This window comes from Danio rerio, chromosome 15 (genome assembly GCF_049306965.1).
Source record: "Danio rerio strain Tuebingen ecotype United States chromosome 15, GRCz12tu, whole genome shotgun sequence".
Classification (NCBI taxonomy): domain Eukaryota; kingdom Metazoa; phylum Chordata; class Actinopteri; order Cypriniformes; family Danionidae; genus Danio; species Danio rerio.
In genome coordinates this window covers 681,212-696,231 of record NC_133190.1, presented here as the reverse complement: position 1 = coordinate 696,231, position 15,020 = coordinate 681,212, and the positions used below count along the sequence as shown (strand labels likewise).

General features: G+C 39.4%; 3 protein-coding genes across 13 annotated transcripts in view; 2 read left to right on the top strand and 1 right to left on the bottom strand.

Annotated features, from left to right (window-relative positions):
* Positions 1-1,303, bottom strand: part of si:dkey-7i4.24 — a 34,235-nt gene extending 32,932 nt beyond the window's left edge. Inside the window, exon 1 of one of the 2 annotated variants that reach the window (XM_073924298.1) lies at positions 1,058-1,303. The gene's annotated coding sequence lies outside the window, so the exon portion shown is untranslated. The remainder of the gene's footprint in view (positions 1-1,057) is intronic. The other variant, XM_073924299.1, reaches the window with a different exon arrangement.
* zgc:171901 lies at positions 354-5,909 on the top strand. Of its 5 annotated transcripts, XM_073924304.1 has the most exons (6): positions 354-412; positions 1,119-1,172; positions 1,258-1,304; positions 1,513-1,573; positions 1,908-2,052; positions 4,118-5,909. In XM_073924304.1, exons 5-6 carry the CDS (start codon positions 1,935-1,937, stop codon positions 5,158-5,160), a joined length of 1,161 nt encoding a protein of 386 aa, XP_073780405.1. In that variant the 5' UTR covers positions 354-412; positions 1,119-1,172; positions 1,258-1,304; positions 1,513-1,573; positions 1,908-1,934; the 3' UTR covers positions 5,161-5,909. The 5 variants fall into 5 exon arrangements, with proteins under 5 accessions (XP_073780405.1, XP_073780406.1, XP_073780403.1 ...); XM_073924305.1 differs by lacking the exon at positions 1,119-1,172; XM_073924302.1 differs by lacking the exon at positions 1,513-1,573.
* On the top strand, positions 5,004-13,811 carry si:ch211-210b2.2. 6 transcript variants are annotated; one of them, XM_073924259.1, is made up of 9 exons: positions 5,004-6,978; positions 9,433-9,589; positions 10,190-11,178; positions 11,288-11,375; positions 11,978-12,072; positions 12,192-12,405; positions 12,491-12,730; positions 12,840-13,177; positions 13,298-13,811. In XM_073924259.1, the coding sequence occupies exons 5-9, from the start codon at positions 12,022-12,024 to the stop codon at positions 13,538-13,540; spliced, it is 1,086 nt and encodes a 361-aa protein (XP_073780360.1). In that variant the 5' UTR covers positions 5,004-6,978; positions 9,433-9,589; positions 10,190-11,178; positions 11,288-11,375; positions 11,978-12,021; the 3' UTR covers positions 13,541-13,811. The 6 variants fall into 6 exon arrangements, with proteins under 6 accessions (XP_073780360.1, XP_073780357.1, XP_009289630.2 ...); XM_073924258.1 differs by having other exon boundaries at positions 6,769-6,978; positions 9,433-10,103; positions 11,288-11,466; positions 11,503-12,072; XM_073924256.1 differs by lacking the exon at positions 11,288-11,375.
* The last annotated feature ends 1,209 nt before the right edge of the window (positions 13,812-15,020 follow it).

The window sequence follows — 15,020 nt, the reverse complement described above, 5'->3', positions numbered from 1 at the left end:
AAAATATATAAATTTGATGCATTTTTGTACTTTATCTTTTTTTTTACATAATTTAAATGTTATATTTCTATGTGTAAATATGTTCTGTCACTAAACTCTTATTGTAAGGAATATAACTGTTTGATAAAAGTGTTTTCTGTAAATCCATAACAAAATATTGGCTTGAAATTAATCAAATATTCATTTTCAAAAGGTGGTGTAATAATTGAGCGCATTGTATACACACCACATGCCAAATTAATATGTGTAGCCTAGTAATAATTAAGAATTGAACAGAACTGCACATTCCAATTTCCAAATCAGTGGTCAGCGTGTATTTAGAGATTTTAGACACGGGACTTTTATGTCGTTTCGTCGGTGACGTCATCAGTCAGCTCCGCGCTCCTGTTTGTTGTGAACAGGCTCGACCAAGGTTTGTTTTTAAGCATTTGGCGATTATATTAATGTATGCCGGTGGCGTTTATTCGTGTTTACAAGCTGTATAAATTGAGTCAATTATTAAGAAGCAACTTTGTGTTGCCTTATATAAACGTTAACGAAGATTATTTTTTAAATCTGAATCTGAAATGTCTTCAGTTGGTCCAAGTTGGTGCTGCCATTGAGGTGAAGATGGTTTTATTTTCGCAAATTCAGACTTTCATTTCAATATTAACATTTCAGAAATGTATTGTTTGCCAATCCTAAAGAGTGGATTTATAATAACGTTAGAAGCCAATGACTGTTTAAGTACAACACTGTTCAATAGTGCTAATGTTGTTTTGAAGTCATATTTACAGGATTTCAGTCTGATTATTCAAAGTACCAAGGTAAACAATATATGTAGCTTGTCACAAGTTGTCACTAAACAAATGTGCAAATATAGTAACAACTTTACCTCAATAAATCATATTGGCGGCCAATGACTATCAAGTACAAGAGTGTTCAGTCAATTAAATAGTGGGAATGTTGTATTAAAGACATGCTACACGCAATTTCAGACCGAATATTCAAAGTACAATATAGGAACATTCACAAATTGTCACTGTTTACAAATGTGCAAATATAAACCCAACTTTACCTCAGTGGTGCTGCTGCTGCTAGATTTATAGGAATCATGACCACGTAACTCCTCTTCTAAGGGGCCTCCACTGGCTGCCTGTCCAATTCAGAATTGATCTTCAGTGCTTTCACTGGTATATAAATCCCTTCATAATCCAATCCCAACCCATCTTTCGGAGCTGTTGCACTTTCAGATCAAGTGATTAAATCTTCTTGTAGCTCCTCAGTCCAGACTGAAACACAGATGGGACAGAGCTTTCTCTGTGGTGAGTCCTTTGCTTTGCTCCTTGAGATTAGAACGGCTCCTTCTCTATTTTTAAATCACTTCTAAAAATGTACCCATTTAGCTTGGCTTTTAATATTATTTTAATAGTCTTTTCTAATGCTACATTAAAAAAAAAATTCAGTGGTTTCCCGTCTTGTTTTTTATGTGTTTATATTCTGTCTTTTTATCTGACTTTGTCTTGCATACAGCACTTTGGCCAACCTGTGACTGATTTTAAACATGCTCCATAAATAAATGAAATAAAAATGTGTGAGTAAAGCTCTTCTCCACATATGAAATGAACATTTAAAGCTGCGTTTTATTTAATTAAATCAAACACAAGTTTATCATTAACATGGATCAGTCCCTAGTGTGATCACCGGAGAGGAAAATGGATAATTGTGAAGCTGTGTGTAGACTGAAATTAGTGTAACTTAGTGTTTAGCCCTGTATAAGTCCGACATTTAATTCACAATGGTCCTACAAAGTCTTAAATTTGACTTGGTAAAACCCTTCTTACTACTATACTGAAAGGAAGTTGATTGAGACAGATTTTGTTTATTTTTCTCAGTGTTAATGATGGTCTTCATCTTGTTTTTGACAGAGAACAGAGCAGCAGATTATTATAAAGATGCCGTTTATTAAAGAGGAGAGTGAAGATGTGGAGATTGAAGAAACATTCACAGTCAAACATGAAGAGACTGAAGAAGCTTTCAGAGTCAAACATGAAGATCCTGAGGAACAAACAGGTTGGTTTTCATCCTCAAACCTCAACATTTGATCCTCATTCAGATCTGCAGCTCTATCAAAGCACAATAGATCTTATGAAGGATGAAGGCTAAACCAGTTTACCCCTGAATTTCTCCACAACACTGATAGTTTGCGTAAAGTGTTCTAAATTAAATATGAGTTGTTTATTTATATTGATGCAAGTTTTAAAAATGTGTTTTGACCATGTCCAGCAGAGATCCATTCATTTGACACAAAACATTTCCTGAGTTTTTTAATTATTATATATATCATTAGTTTATGCAATGTTTTGGGACATTAACTCCTATATCCCTCCACTATACTGCTAACTTGCATGTGATATATTATTATATAATATTTAATATATTAATGAATTAATTATGTTTATTTTGTACTTACTTCTGTTGTACCAAACCCAAAAACTGAGCTATTGAACTGTAACTTCAGGGTACCGTAACATCCATCGTGTGCAGATAATGTGGAAAAAAATAACACAATTTCATACTGTTGAGATGAAGGCAGCCATGGTTTTGACACAGAATAACAGAACAGGGTTAACAAGACACAAAGACAGCATCAAGCTTTAACATTTTATGGAATACAGCCTCACATGCTTAAATGGGGGTGGAAGAGGGGCTGTTATATAAGACTGAAGGGCTTTAACTGGCTTGTTCGCCCAAGTCTTTATATGCAGTCATGTTGGAACATAAATATACATCCTCAAACTCTTTATATGACATTGGGAGCATGACATTAGTGAAAGGATCCTTTAATGCCTCAGCATACCATACATTTTACATAATGAGCTGATCTCCTGCAAACACAGACTCGCCCACTGTCAAGTTCATGTGTGTCAGTGAAATTATAATTGGGCGCGTTATCTCTTGCTGAGCACTGTACTGATACCTGCAGGGAGTAGGCAATTTGCCACACTTTTAACTAAACCAGCAATATTTCAACCATTAAACAACGGTAAATGTTTGCTAAATTTAACTATCTAGAATTATCCAGCTATGTTTAAAAATGATTAAATATTTGGTTCTTTTTAGAAAAATGTCTCTCGTTTGTTATTATGTAGTATTGTGTATTAGCATGTCATGTGATTCATATTTCGCATTTCCGAACTTTTGTTAAAGGGGAAATGAACAACTTAGTCTTGTTTGCATTATTTTGTAAATTTTACTAGACTTTAATGAAAATACATTAAACAAACTCCATAAATGAAACCATTTAGCAGAAAACGGCATGTTTTACTATAGATTTTAGAGCTAGGGCTCCACCATTTTGGAATATCGCTGTGTCTGACGTCATGAGGTTGGTTCCGTTCCCTCAGCTGAACAGATAGAGTGGAAGTAAAGGACTGAACACAGAGACTGGACAGCCTAATTTAACCCAATGCATGAAGTTGTGTATTTTTAAAGACAGGCATCGTAATACATAGAGTGGAGCAAAGCACATTAAATGATCGGTAATTAAAAGGGAAAAATAGAATAAATATATATGCTTATATTAGACACACATCTGATGCTTGAACTTGCAGCAGCTCCACGTCCACAACTTCATGCATTGGGTTAAATTAGGCTGTCCAGTCTCTGTGTTCAGTCCTTTACTTCCACTGTATCTGTTCAGCTGAGGGAACGGAACCAACCTCATGACGTCAGACACAGCGATATTCCAAAATGGTGGTGCCCTTGCTCTAAAATCTATAGTAAAACATGCCGTTTTCTGCTAAATGGTTACTTTAATCCAGTTTGTTTAATATGTTTTCATTAAAGTGGAATTCAATGTACAAGATTAGGCAAACTTGATTGTTTTATTTCCCCATTTAAGGGTGCATATATATATATAGGACATATCGATACACTGTGAATTTCTCAGTGCATTGTGGGACAGGCCACAAAAAATTCAGTGCACTGGAGGAATTTTGCAATTGACACCGCATTTAAAATGGATGGTGACCTGATCAGTGGAGTGACTACGGAACAAGCGTGTTGATTGAGATGCACCTATTGTCAGTTCGATTCTGCAGAGTGGTGTTAACATCTATGATTTTCTCAAATCTAGACCTGATGCTTCTGAAAGAGGAAAATCAGGACCTGAAAGATGTGCAAGAGGAGGATCAGCCTGAAGAACAACTCAATCTCAAAACTGGAAAAAAATCAACTCGGACAACAAATAAGTCTTACTTGCAAAAAAGTGTCCCGGAGGCTAATTCCAGTACCTGCCAGCAGTGTGGAAAGAGTTTCAGTGGGAAGCGAAACCTTGAGGTGCACATGAGGATTCACACTGGAGAGAAGCCGTTCACCTGCCAACACTGTGGGAAGAGCTTCACTCAAAAGGGGAACCTTAAAAGCCACATGATAATCCACAGCGGAGAGAAGCCTTACGCCTGCCAAATCTGTGGGAAGAAGTTTGCTCAAAAACGAAACCGCGCCGACCACATGAGACTGCACACCGGAGAGAAGTCCTTCACCTGCAACCTGTGTGGAAAGAGCTTCACTCAGAAAGGCAATCTCAAAAGCCACTTGATCATTCACAGCGGAGAGAAGCCTTACAGCTGCCAACAGTGCCAAAGCACCTTCACTCAAAAGGTGCACCTTGAACAACACATGAAAGTCCACAGCGGAGAGAAGCCGTTCACATGCGATCAGTGTGGAAAGAGCTTCACGCTCAAAGACTCTCTCGGCTCCCACATGAGAGCTCACACTGGAGAAAGCCAGTTTATCTGTCATCAGTGCGGGAAAAGCTTCAATCACAAAAAAAGCTTCAATATTCACCTGAGAGTTCACACCGGAGAGGAGCCGTACACGTGCTGTTGGTGTGGACGGAGTTTCAGATATAAAGCATCCCTCGATGTCCACATTAGAGTTCACACAGGGGAAAACCCTCATACCTGCCGACTCTGCGGGAAGAGCTTCACACAGAAGGGCTCTCTTAAGGCACACATGATCATTCACACTGGAGAGAAGCCGTTCACATGTGTTCAGTGCGGAAAGAGCTTTAGACGAAAACTAAACTTGAACGAACACGTGAAGATTCACATTGAGAGTGAACTATTAGATCAATGTAATGCAGCTACATCAACCTGTAAAGATTCACTAACATGAAACACTTGAAGATACTAAAGGAACTGGAGAGATGTTTGCCAGCACTACCTGCAAGTTGAGCGCTTCCTTGATTGCAGCAGTCTTGAGGATTAGTGGCCCAACCCTACTTAAACACACTTGAACAAGCTAATCAAGGTCTGATTGTTAAACTGTGGCCACACGGCACTTCATCAGTGTGTAAAGATTCACCTACATGAAACACTTTAAGACTCATGAAGTAACTGGAGAGATGTTTGCCTTTACTACCTGCAAGTAGAGCGCTTCCTGATCGTTGCAGTCCTGAAGATTTGTGCCTCAACCCTAATTAAACACACTTGAACGAGCTAATCAAGGTCTATCGAGGTGTCAAACTGCACTTTTCGGCTCATTGACTTTAATTCATAAGCATGCGAATGAAGCAGACCAGAAACGCAAGTTCTGACAACAAGTTTTTGATGTCAATGTATTCAAAAGTTCAAGCTTGGTGAACTCTGACCTGCAACATCACATCACATGATTGTGTGAGACCGATAGAAGAGCAAAGCTTGACCTCTCTGTACAGAAAATTGAAATATGGAGCAGTTGCTCGATTTATTAATGTCGGATAATCTTTAATCCTGCCCTTTTTCGCAGCGCATTATTTAGTGTGTCTGTCCATTTTTGCAGTTGTTTACATTCTATTTAATGTAGCACACATAATTGCCGTCTTTTTGTGGCTATCGTGACCTGACGCTTGACACTGTGAACATCAGTAAAGATCGTCAATTGTTTCTTTCGTGTCTCTTTGGCCTACAAACCCGAGTGTCGATCTCAGTTTGTTTATTTCCCCCATTTCCAGGAATGGTATAGTTTTTGTGGGGGTTTTTTGGTTTGGTGTGTTGATGTGTTAGCATTCCTTAATCCCTTCATTGTGTTGACACATTCAGAACCCTTCTTTCTCACAATATCCCTCAATTGTGAGACACTCTGAATGGTGTATATGCACAGGGACTTTTATTTTAAGATCTGATTCCATCAATGATCTGCACTGTCTGATTGATTATAGACGATATAAAGTGGTTCTCAGACCAGACAAGAAGCACTGCATTAAATTACATTGCTCTGAAATGTATTTTACCACAGTAATACCAATGAAGTTTCTGCGCTCGCCTGCTGCTACTGATGGCGCTCGTGTTTAAACAGGCTTTCATCTGGTTTTACGCAACTAAATGATTGCTTAAGGTCCAATCCCAATTCTGTTTTTGTACAGAAGAGATGGGAGATGGGTCTGAAATACGGGAGACTCCCGGGAAAAACGTGAGTGTTGGCAGGTATGAGCTAAAGAGAATTGGTTAATTACATTACAACATTGATGCTGAAAAAGGAACCTTATGAACCGTCACATTCAGCCTACACTGGAAGTTTATCTGTGGCTGAATAGCACTAGCTGTGCATATACAGCTCATTGCGTGACAAACTTGGAATTTTGAAGGGGGAAAGGATGCAATTGCCTTTTATTCAGTGGCATAGTGGAAACATGCCTCCACATGAAAGGCAGGTTTCCACACGGTTTTGTTTTTCGTCTTCTTCGCTGTGGATGCTTTGCTTTGGAATGCAACTAACAGAGGCGTTTACTTATCTCTCATCAGTGATATGGTTTAATGTACTTGCATATGTAAGTTTGAGTAGCAGCAGGAGTTTGCTGGAACACTAGTGAGTAAGGAAGTGTCACGTTTGAGTTTTAAAAAAGAGATGTCTTTTGTAACTGGAGGGGTATAAATTGTTCAAACTTGTGTCGAAAGTCGTTTGTTGTGGAAACCAGCCAGGACTTCTGTAAAGCTGACAACACTTAATCAGAAGGTGAGAAATTTACTTTATTTCTACTAAAATACTTTTATTGGAAATTAAATTTTTAGGACTGTATAATATTTGGGTGTTCAGCCAGTATAACATATTCAGCAAAATACATATGCTGAGAGCAGGCAGGAAAATCTTAGCTGGACATTTCATTTTGATAATGATGAATGTGTATATCTTTCATGCAGTATATATGTGTATACACTGGTAACACTTTAGGTCACAATTCATGCCATTAACTACTTGTTTATTAGTTGCCTATTATTAATATTACCTGTTCATTAGTAGTTATAGAGTGATCTTATTCTGCACACCTAATCCTACCTAAACCCAACTTCTACATTAATAAATAGTTGGTTATTAAGATAGCAGTGTTAATTGTTTGTTAGCAGAGTGAATTGTGACCTAAACTAAAGTGTATTTACTTGTTGATTTGTTATTAAAATGTCGAGACTTCTCAACCAGCATAACAAAAATCATTACTGCAGACCATCTCCTTTCAGCTGGCTGAGTGCTGGATTGTAGAACCTGTTTTCCTGAATGCATATTTGTGGGATTTCTAGAACTCGCACACTTCTTTGTGCACTTTTTCATGATTTCTAGGTCACACAGTAAACCATAGTCACCAATATTTACATTTGTTGTCAATTTAAAGGCCGTAAATTTATTATGACTTTATTATTAATAAAAGTCTTGTTTATTGTGAAATAATCTATGCACAATAATCTATGCACATAAGTCGGCACCTGTCATTTTATTAATTCGATTTATATATTTTTAAATGGTAATTTAAGGTATTTAATAACTTGTTTTCTGTTTGCATTTTCAGTTTTAATTAACCTATGAGCTTGCAGAGGTTATAGGCATAATTCACCCAAAATGAAAATGTACTCACTATTTCCACACCCTCAATGGGTTCCTACTTTTTTATGAGGTTGTTTCTTTTGTTCTAGACAAGATATTTTAAAGAAAGTTGAAAAACCTGTACCCACGGTCATTCATTAATACCATGGATGTCATTGATTACATATTTCCAGCTTTCTTCAAACTATATATTTTCGCATTTAACAGAAGACTGTATAGAAACCCATTCATATACAGGGGTTGGACAATGAAACTGAAACGCCTGGTTTTAGACCATAATTCATTAGTATGGTGTAGCAAATTTTTTTTGCACGTATTTTGAGCCGTTCTTCTTCAGAATAGTGTTCAGGTCAAAACGTGATGCTGCTGGAGAAAAACCTTTCCTGAGTAACTCCTCCAACACACCCCAAAGCACTTGATACTATATTACGATCTGGTTACTGTGCGGGCTATGGGAGATGTTCAACTTCACTGTCATGTTCATTGAACCACTCTGTCTCCAGTCCTGCTGTGTGTGTTGCTGCATTATCATCCTAATACACCACCACCTCTAGGATACAGTGTGTGACCCATTGGGTCACATAATCCTCCAGAATGGTTGGGTAGTCTTTGGCAGTGCCCATCTAGCACCAGTATTTGGGCCTAGGGAATGCCATGATATTGAGCCTAAACCATCACTGAATATGCATTTTTAAGCTATCTTGCGTTCTCGGGTTCTCATGTAACGTCATCATCCACTGCAAAAGTTCAGTTCAAATATTTAACACCGCAGGAATGGAGGATGTGTGAAAGGCCAATTCTTCCTAGATTGGGTGGCATGGCAGCCTAGTGGTTAGCACTGTTGCCTCACAGCAAGAACATCACTGGTTCTAATCCTTACTAGGCCAGTCAATATTCTGTGTGGAGTTTGAATGTTCTCCCCGTGCTCGCATGGGTTTTCCCCATGTTCCCCGTTTTACTCCCACTGACCAAAGACGTGTCATAAGTAAATTGACTTAAACCAAATTGCCACCATGGTCAAGTTCTTAGCCAACAGTAGTTCTTCCTCATAAAGCAATTCATTATTAGCCATACATAAGCAGGGGAGTTCTTGAGACCTTCCTGAACTCAATCTCTGCTCTCACCCTACATACGGGAGGGAGCCCAGGGCTTGAGGACCTTTTGAGCTCAGGGCTCTCTCACGGCATAGCATGCCAAACACACTTATAATTCAACATCTGTTAAATGTGAACTCTTGAAAGATAATTATGTTGGGCAGACTGATAAAGATTATTCTGATAATAAAATTAGAATTAAAGCTAGAGCTACAAAAAGCCAGCAGGTCACAAGCACATTTCCCAGTGGTGACATATAGCTAAGGAAATTCATCTTATGTGATTTGAACCTACAGATGATGGTGAATGTATGTGAACTGAATGCTCTATTTGAAATAAAGTAGAAATCGTGAATCAAGTTTAAATATATCCATATTTGGTATAGATCTTTTGAAGGTTCTGTACATGAAGCAATTTTAATCTTGTTAATTATGAATTACATGAATAAATTGTTTCTAAATATATGCAACATTCTTTTTCAATTTCCTGTTTTGTGTAGGAACCATATTGACCCAGCCTAGATCCTGTAAACTAACCAAGAAAGATTCACTGATTATTCATCATGGCATGTGAACGGGACTACAACACTCTAATGGCTGGTGTGCAAGAGCTTGATCTTCAAGGAAATGCAATCCCCAGCGATCTTTTACTAACAGGTGAACATTCAATTCCGCTTGCCGTAAATCCACGTGGTCAGGTACTGATGGCTGCATCTCATTATGGTCAGGGACGTATTGTGGTGTTGGGACATGAAGGATTCCTAACACGCTTTCCTGTCCTGATGAAGAATGCCCTGACTTGGCTCAGGCCAACTACCAGAGATGCTGGGGTTGTAGGAATTCAGAGGCGTTTACGTGCAGTAGCTGAAAACTTCCCAATCAAGACAGAGCTAATAGACTTTCGGAATGACTTATCTATATATATCACAGATGCTTACAGTGTTGAGACATGTGCAAAGGATCAGGTAGCTTTTCTCAAAGCTGGGGGTGGTTTGATTATTGCTGGACAAGCCTGGCATTGGTCTCACAAACACCCACAAGAAAGCACTATTAGGAACTTTCCAGGCAACAAGGTCTGCAGTGTTGCAGGGATTTATTTTACAGAGCATCCAGGACAAGTCAGCATCTTTCCTGTTCCTAGAAATATCCCTTCTACTTGGCGTGCTTTGTCGTAAGCCTAGCAGACATGCATGCATTATTTCCCATTCTTTAACAAAAATAACATGTAATAAATTGCATTTAATTGTTTCTTTTCAGAATGTGCCAGAATGTTAAGAAGGATTTGGAGTTCTTGCTGGAAGGTGTCTCAGAGTTCGACACTTGTGGGACTTCAGCATCTGAGGTGTTGGTGCACGGACCATTGGCATTTCCCATCGCTCTCACTCCAGATGGAAAACCATTTTTTGCTGGTGCCTATTATGGGCTAGGTCGAGTAATTCTGGTATCCCATGAATGCTACCTGAGCAAGAACACCACATCCACTTTCATGATCAATGCCATCAAGTGGCTTGCTGAGGGTCGCCAAGGTGTTGTTGGGATCTTACCAAGCCTCAAAGCAGCCGATGAGGTGCTGGCCAAATCTGGTTTAGATTGTCAGTTGACTGATTTCAGAGATGACCTTAGCGTCTACGTCTGCACTTCCTACAGTGATGCCCACTGTGCAGAGATCCAAGAATTTGTTGCAGAAGGAGGAGGACTTCTGATTGGTGGTCATGCTTGGAATTGGGCTAGAACTAACTGGAGCTCTAATGTGATGACTGAATACCCAGGAAACCGCATTCTTAACGAGATGGGATTGAGTCTTTTGGAAAATACCTTGAGTGGAGGTTTATATAAAGCTCCAGAAGTAGAGCATAGTAGTGAAGAGGGGTACCACTTTTGGAGAATGCTGCAGCGATTTGCTGAACATGTCAAATTAGGACAAAAACTGACTGATCAAGAACAGGACTACCTGAAGCAGCTGGGCAACGATTGTGCCAGTTACCTTCGCATGCGCTGTTATGATAGTGCCGCTTACACTTCAGTGTTAGCTCTTCTTACTGACATAGTGAAGATGCCAAGTTTTCCACAAGTGAGTAGTACCTGTCCTGTGGAAAGTCCCAAAGACCGCATGATGCTCCACATTGGTAAGGAGGTCTACAAAGTGACACCTGATCCTGATGCCCTTATTTCATACATCATCAAGGACAGACCCAATTTGCCCACTGTGTCTAATGCAAGAGTTCGGATCACTGCCAACACTGCAGGTACTAAAATTGCTCCGGTACTGAGGTTCTCATGATGACGGGAGTTCAAATCCCGTTCTTGAGGTCCTTTGCTAATCTTTCCCCTTTCTTTCTGTTCTCATCCATTCAGACATCCCAAGTTGGGAAAATTGTATCTGAGTAGGGACGTGTGCGGGCGAGACGTACCTGAAGAGCGGTGGGGGTCAATTGCACGCGAGGTACCTGAAAAGGAGTGGGGTGGGGGTGAGTTGCACGCGACATACCTGAAGAGAGGTGGGGGTGAGCTGCGCTCGACATACCTGAAGAGAGGTGGGGGTGAGCTGCGCTCGACATACCTGAAGAGAGGTGGGGGTGAGTTGTGCGCGAGATACCTGAAGAGCGGTGGGGTGAGTTGTGCACGAGATACCTGAAGATTGGTGTGGTGGGGGTAAGCTACATGCAACGTACCTGAAGAGCAGTGGGGGTTAGTTGCATGCGACATATCTAAAGAGAGGTGGGGGTGAGTTGTGCACAACGTACCTGAAGAGCAGTGGGGTGGGGTTGAGTTATGCGCAACATACCTGAAGAGCTGGGAGGGATGCGGTGGAGAGGGGTGTGCGACGTATTTAAGGACCGGGTGGGAGACGCACGATTTCCGGGAAATTATCATTCATTTGAGGGCATGCAGGAGTCTATATGCATTTGGGGGATACTGCTGGAACTTCCGGGGGACTTGGGATGTCTGTTCATTCCTTTTTCACTGTGGACTTTCCCATCAAATAAATTTGAAAAACTCAATGTTTGTGCAGTCTAAATGCATTGTAAAATAAAATGTTTTAAGATTCGGAAGAATGGATCAGCACTGGCTTATATCTTTCTCCTGGTATGAAGACATACATCACAATACCTCCAGAGATCATTGGAACAAAATGGCAGGTAATCTATAAAGTATATTCATTCTGTGAAATAGTTCTTCATGCACACTTATTTTGTTAGACACAACCTTAATGCTTATTCAGCTTAGAGTTATTTACATGAGCAGACACTCTTTGCAGGTACAGCTTGGTTGTCAGACAGATAACATTGGTGGATCAAACGTCCTCAAGCGAGCTCCTGTGGTCCATGAGCGATTCCCCTTGGACTCAGAAAAGGTCCAGGTCTGTAATCTGTGGGGAGGACTCATCTACTTCGTAGCACCTCCCGAAAGCAAAGTGGATGGGGTGGAAATTGTTGTGCAGACCGCAGTACAGGCTCCATACTTCAAGTCTGGTAAGAATTCTGAATTAATGTTCAATAAGTGGTTGAATATATTTACAGGTGTAATGTAAAAACTGAAAATGGCTGTGCTCCTCAGGAGAGACCAGTGTAGCTGACTGGGTGGGCAAGATTCGTCAGAGACCTGCTCCCTGGGCAGAACTTGAGTTTGAAAACCTCGTCATGACCTTGCCCTCAGATTTCATTCGGAATCTGGAGCACCCTGATGAGGTGGCTAAACTTTGGGATGCCATAATGAGAAGCGTAAGTGACTTGGCAGCAACTCCAGCCAAATTCCCCCGCAAGGAGCGATTTGTTGGAGATGTTCAGATCTCTGCTGGTCAGTGAATAAAACATCACTATTACAAATTCAATCATGTCATTTAGTTTAACTACATTTAACACACTCTGACCTGGTAATGTAACGGTTGCTTATTTTCTCACCTTAGGCTTCATGCATTCTGGATATCCCATAATGATGCTCTCCAGTTCTGCTTCACAACTACTAAATGTGAAGGAAGCCCATAAACATGATTTCTGGGGACCACTTCACGAGTTGGGCCATAACCAGCAGCGTAAGGTTTGGGAGTTTCCTCCACACACCACTGAGTGCACCTGCAACCTGTGGTCAGTGTACGTCCATGAGAAAGTGCTGGGTGTGAATAGGGCTAAAGCTCATCCATGCATGACTCTAGAAAGCCGGCAGGCTTGTATCAAGAAGTATTTCAGTGGTGGAAAGGATTTAAAAAACTGGACTAAGGCCACAGCACTCGAGACGTACATGCAGGTACAAAGACATTCTCAAAGTTTTACAGTATTGTGTATTCTTTTTAATTTTATTAAGAGTTTAAAGTACTCACTTATTTTCTGTCATCTGTGTCAAATAACTGATTTAATTTATTTCCAGCTTCAGGAGAAATTCGGCTGGGATGCCTTCAAGAAAGTATTTTCTCTCTACCATGATATGAAAGATGTCCCAAATGACAACGCAGGCAAGATGAATCTATATGCCAAGACCTTCTCCAAGGTGGTCAACCACAACTTGTCTCCATTCTTCAAAACATGGGGTTGGCCCATCCAGCCCAACACAGAACAGGAGCTGTCCCATCTGCCAGCATGGAGAGACCATCCTGTTAGCCAGTATGCTTAAGAACATGTTGGATAGCAATGAATAATGCACACAGTTTTGAATATGGGGTTTCAAAAACATTACCATAATCATGTTTTACTTTACATTTGATTAGTGCATAGATGAGATTAGTGCATAGATGATATATATTAGTGTGAGGTGCTTGCATGTTATTTAAAGCACTTATTAATCAAATGCAGCTGTATGGTAAGTGGGCTAAAGATAAATGTAACCAGAAAATAGGCATTTTTGAATGTAAGAAATAATTCTCAACTCAATAAATAAATCACAATAATTAAGCAGTTGTCCACATCCTGTAGAACAAGTGGATCTCTATTGCCCTCTGCTGGTTAAAACTATTGTTTCCTTTAAATTCTAATCCCTTCTGATTTATCATTGACCAACAGATGACAGAACTCTACACCTGACAGCTACATTAACATCCTGAAACAACCTAAATTAAAATAAGATAATTTGAGTGTATTCTCCATCAAAATAAGTAAAATTTCTCACACAAGCTGATGCTTCAGGAATTTTGTGGTAAAATATGTATAAAAGCACTTCATCCAAAAACACAGCATCAATGTACAGATGAAAATTAACACTTTATTTTAATGTGTTACTATAGTAATTACAATTAATTATGCATAAATACATACAACTAACCCACATTATAACTCTGACCATATAGTAAGTGCATACATTATTTTAAGGTTACAGTGTAATTATTCATTTAACTACTGAGTGACATTAATGTTGTAATCAAATGATAGATAACTTGTATAGTGTTTTAACAACTATATAAATTGTAGGGCTCGTATCAACCCTGAATATCATAAATGTAAACTGGAAACAATTAGATGGAGCTTCATTTCACCCTCTAGTGGTGTTTAATTAAAGGTTTGCCTTTTAAAAACACCACTGGATGCTTCAGAATAATCCAGTCTGTGCATTATCCTCATGGAATGATCAGAGGCACAGTGATAAAGACCTGTTTGGCTTCATTCATGTCTTTTTTCAAAGCTCTGCATTTTAACTTCTTGACAAACCACCAGATGGCACTGAATGGAAATTTAATTAGATGAGCTGAATATGTGCAGTGCGTGCAACTGATCATTACCTTGCAATAGCTATTTTTTCATCCACCTATTTTTATGCGCAATTTTGCATATGTGCATAAAAAAACAGCTGATGGAAATGCTATGATGCGCATAAATTTTGAAAATGTGCATAAAAACCATATGTGCATAACTTAGCAGGATAAACTTCTTATTCGATAAGAAAAGATGCACGTAAACTTCGATGGAAACACTTTTACTGCACAAATTCCAGTATGTGCATTAATAAAAGTCATGTGATTCTTTTATAAGAGATCATGTGATGATGAAAATGTGTGTGAATGGACACACCGTCAGGCTGAGCACACTGATAAACATCTGACATGTTGTTTTGGTCATTCTAAAACGTCTGAACCATTTCAGGGTTAGTGCTATTATATTAT

What these genes read in the sequence shown, in the direction of transcription:
- si:ch211-210b2.2 (XM_009291355.4), top strand. Translation starts at nt 9,496, where the DNA reads ATGGCATGTGAACGGGACTACAACACTCTAATGGCTGGTGTGCAAGAG. An exon ending in TCTACTTGGCGTGCTTTGTC is followed by an intron (nt 10,104 to 10,189) that starts GTAAGCCTAGCA and finishes GTTTCTTTTCAG; the next exon opens with AATGTGCCAGAATGTTAAGA. An exon ending in CACTCGAGACGTACATGCAG is followed by an intron (nt 13,178 to 13,297) that starts GTACAAAGACAT and finishes ATTTATTTCCAG; the next exon opens with CTTCAGGAGAAATTCGGCTG.
- zgc:171901 (XM_003199983.7), top strand. Translation starts at nt 1,935, where the DNA reads ATGCCGTTTATTAAAGAGGAGAGTGAAGATGTGGAGATTGAAGAAACA. An exon ending in AGATCCTGAGGAACAAACAG is followed by an intron (nt 2,053 to 4,117) that starts GTTGGTTTTCAT and finishes TCTCAAATCTAG; the next exon opens with ACCTGATGCTTCTGAAAGAG.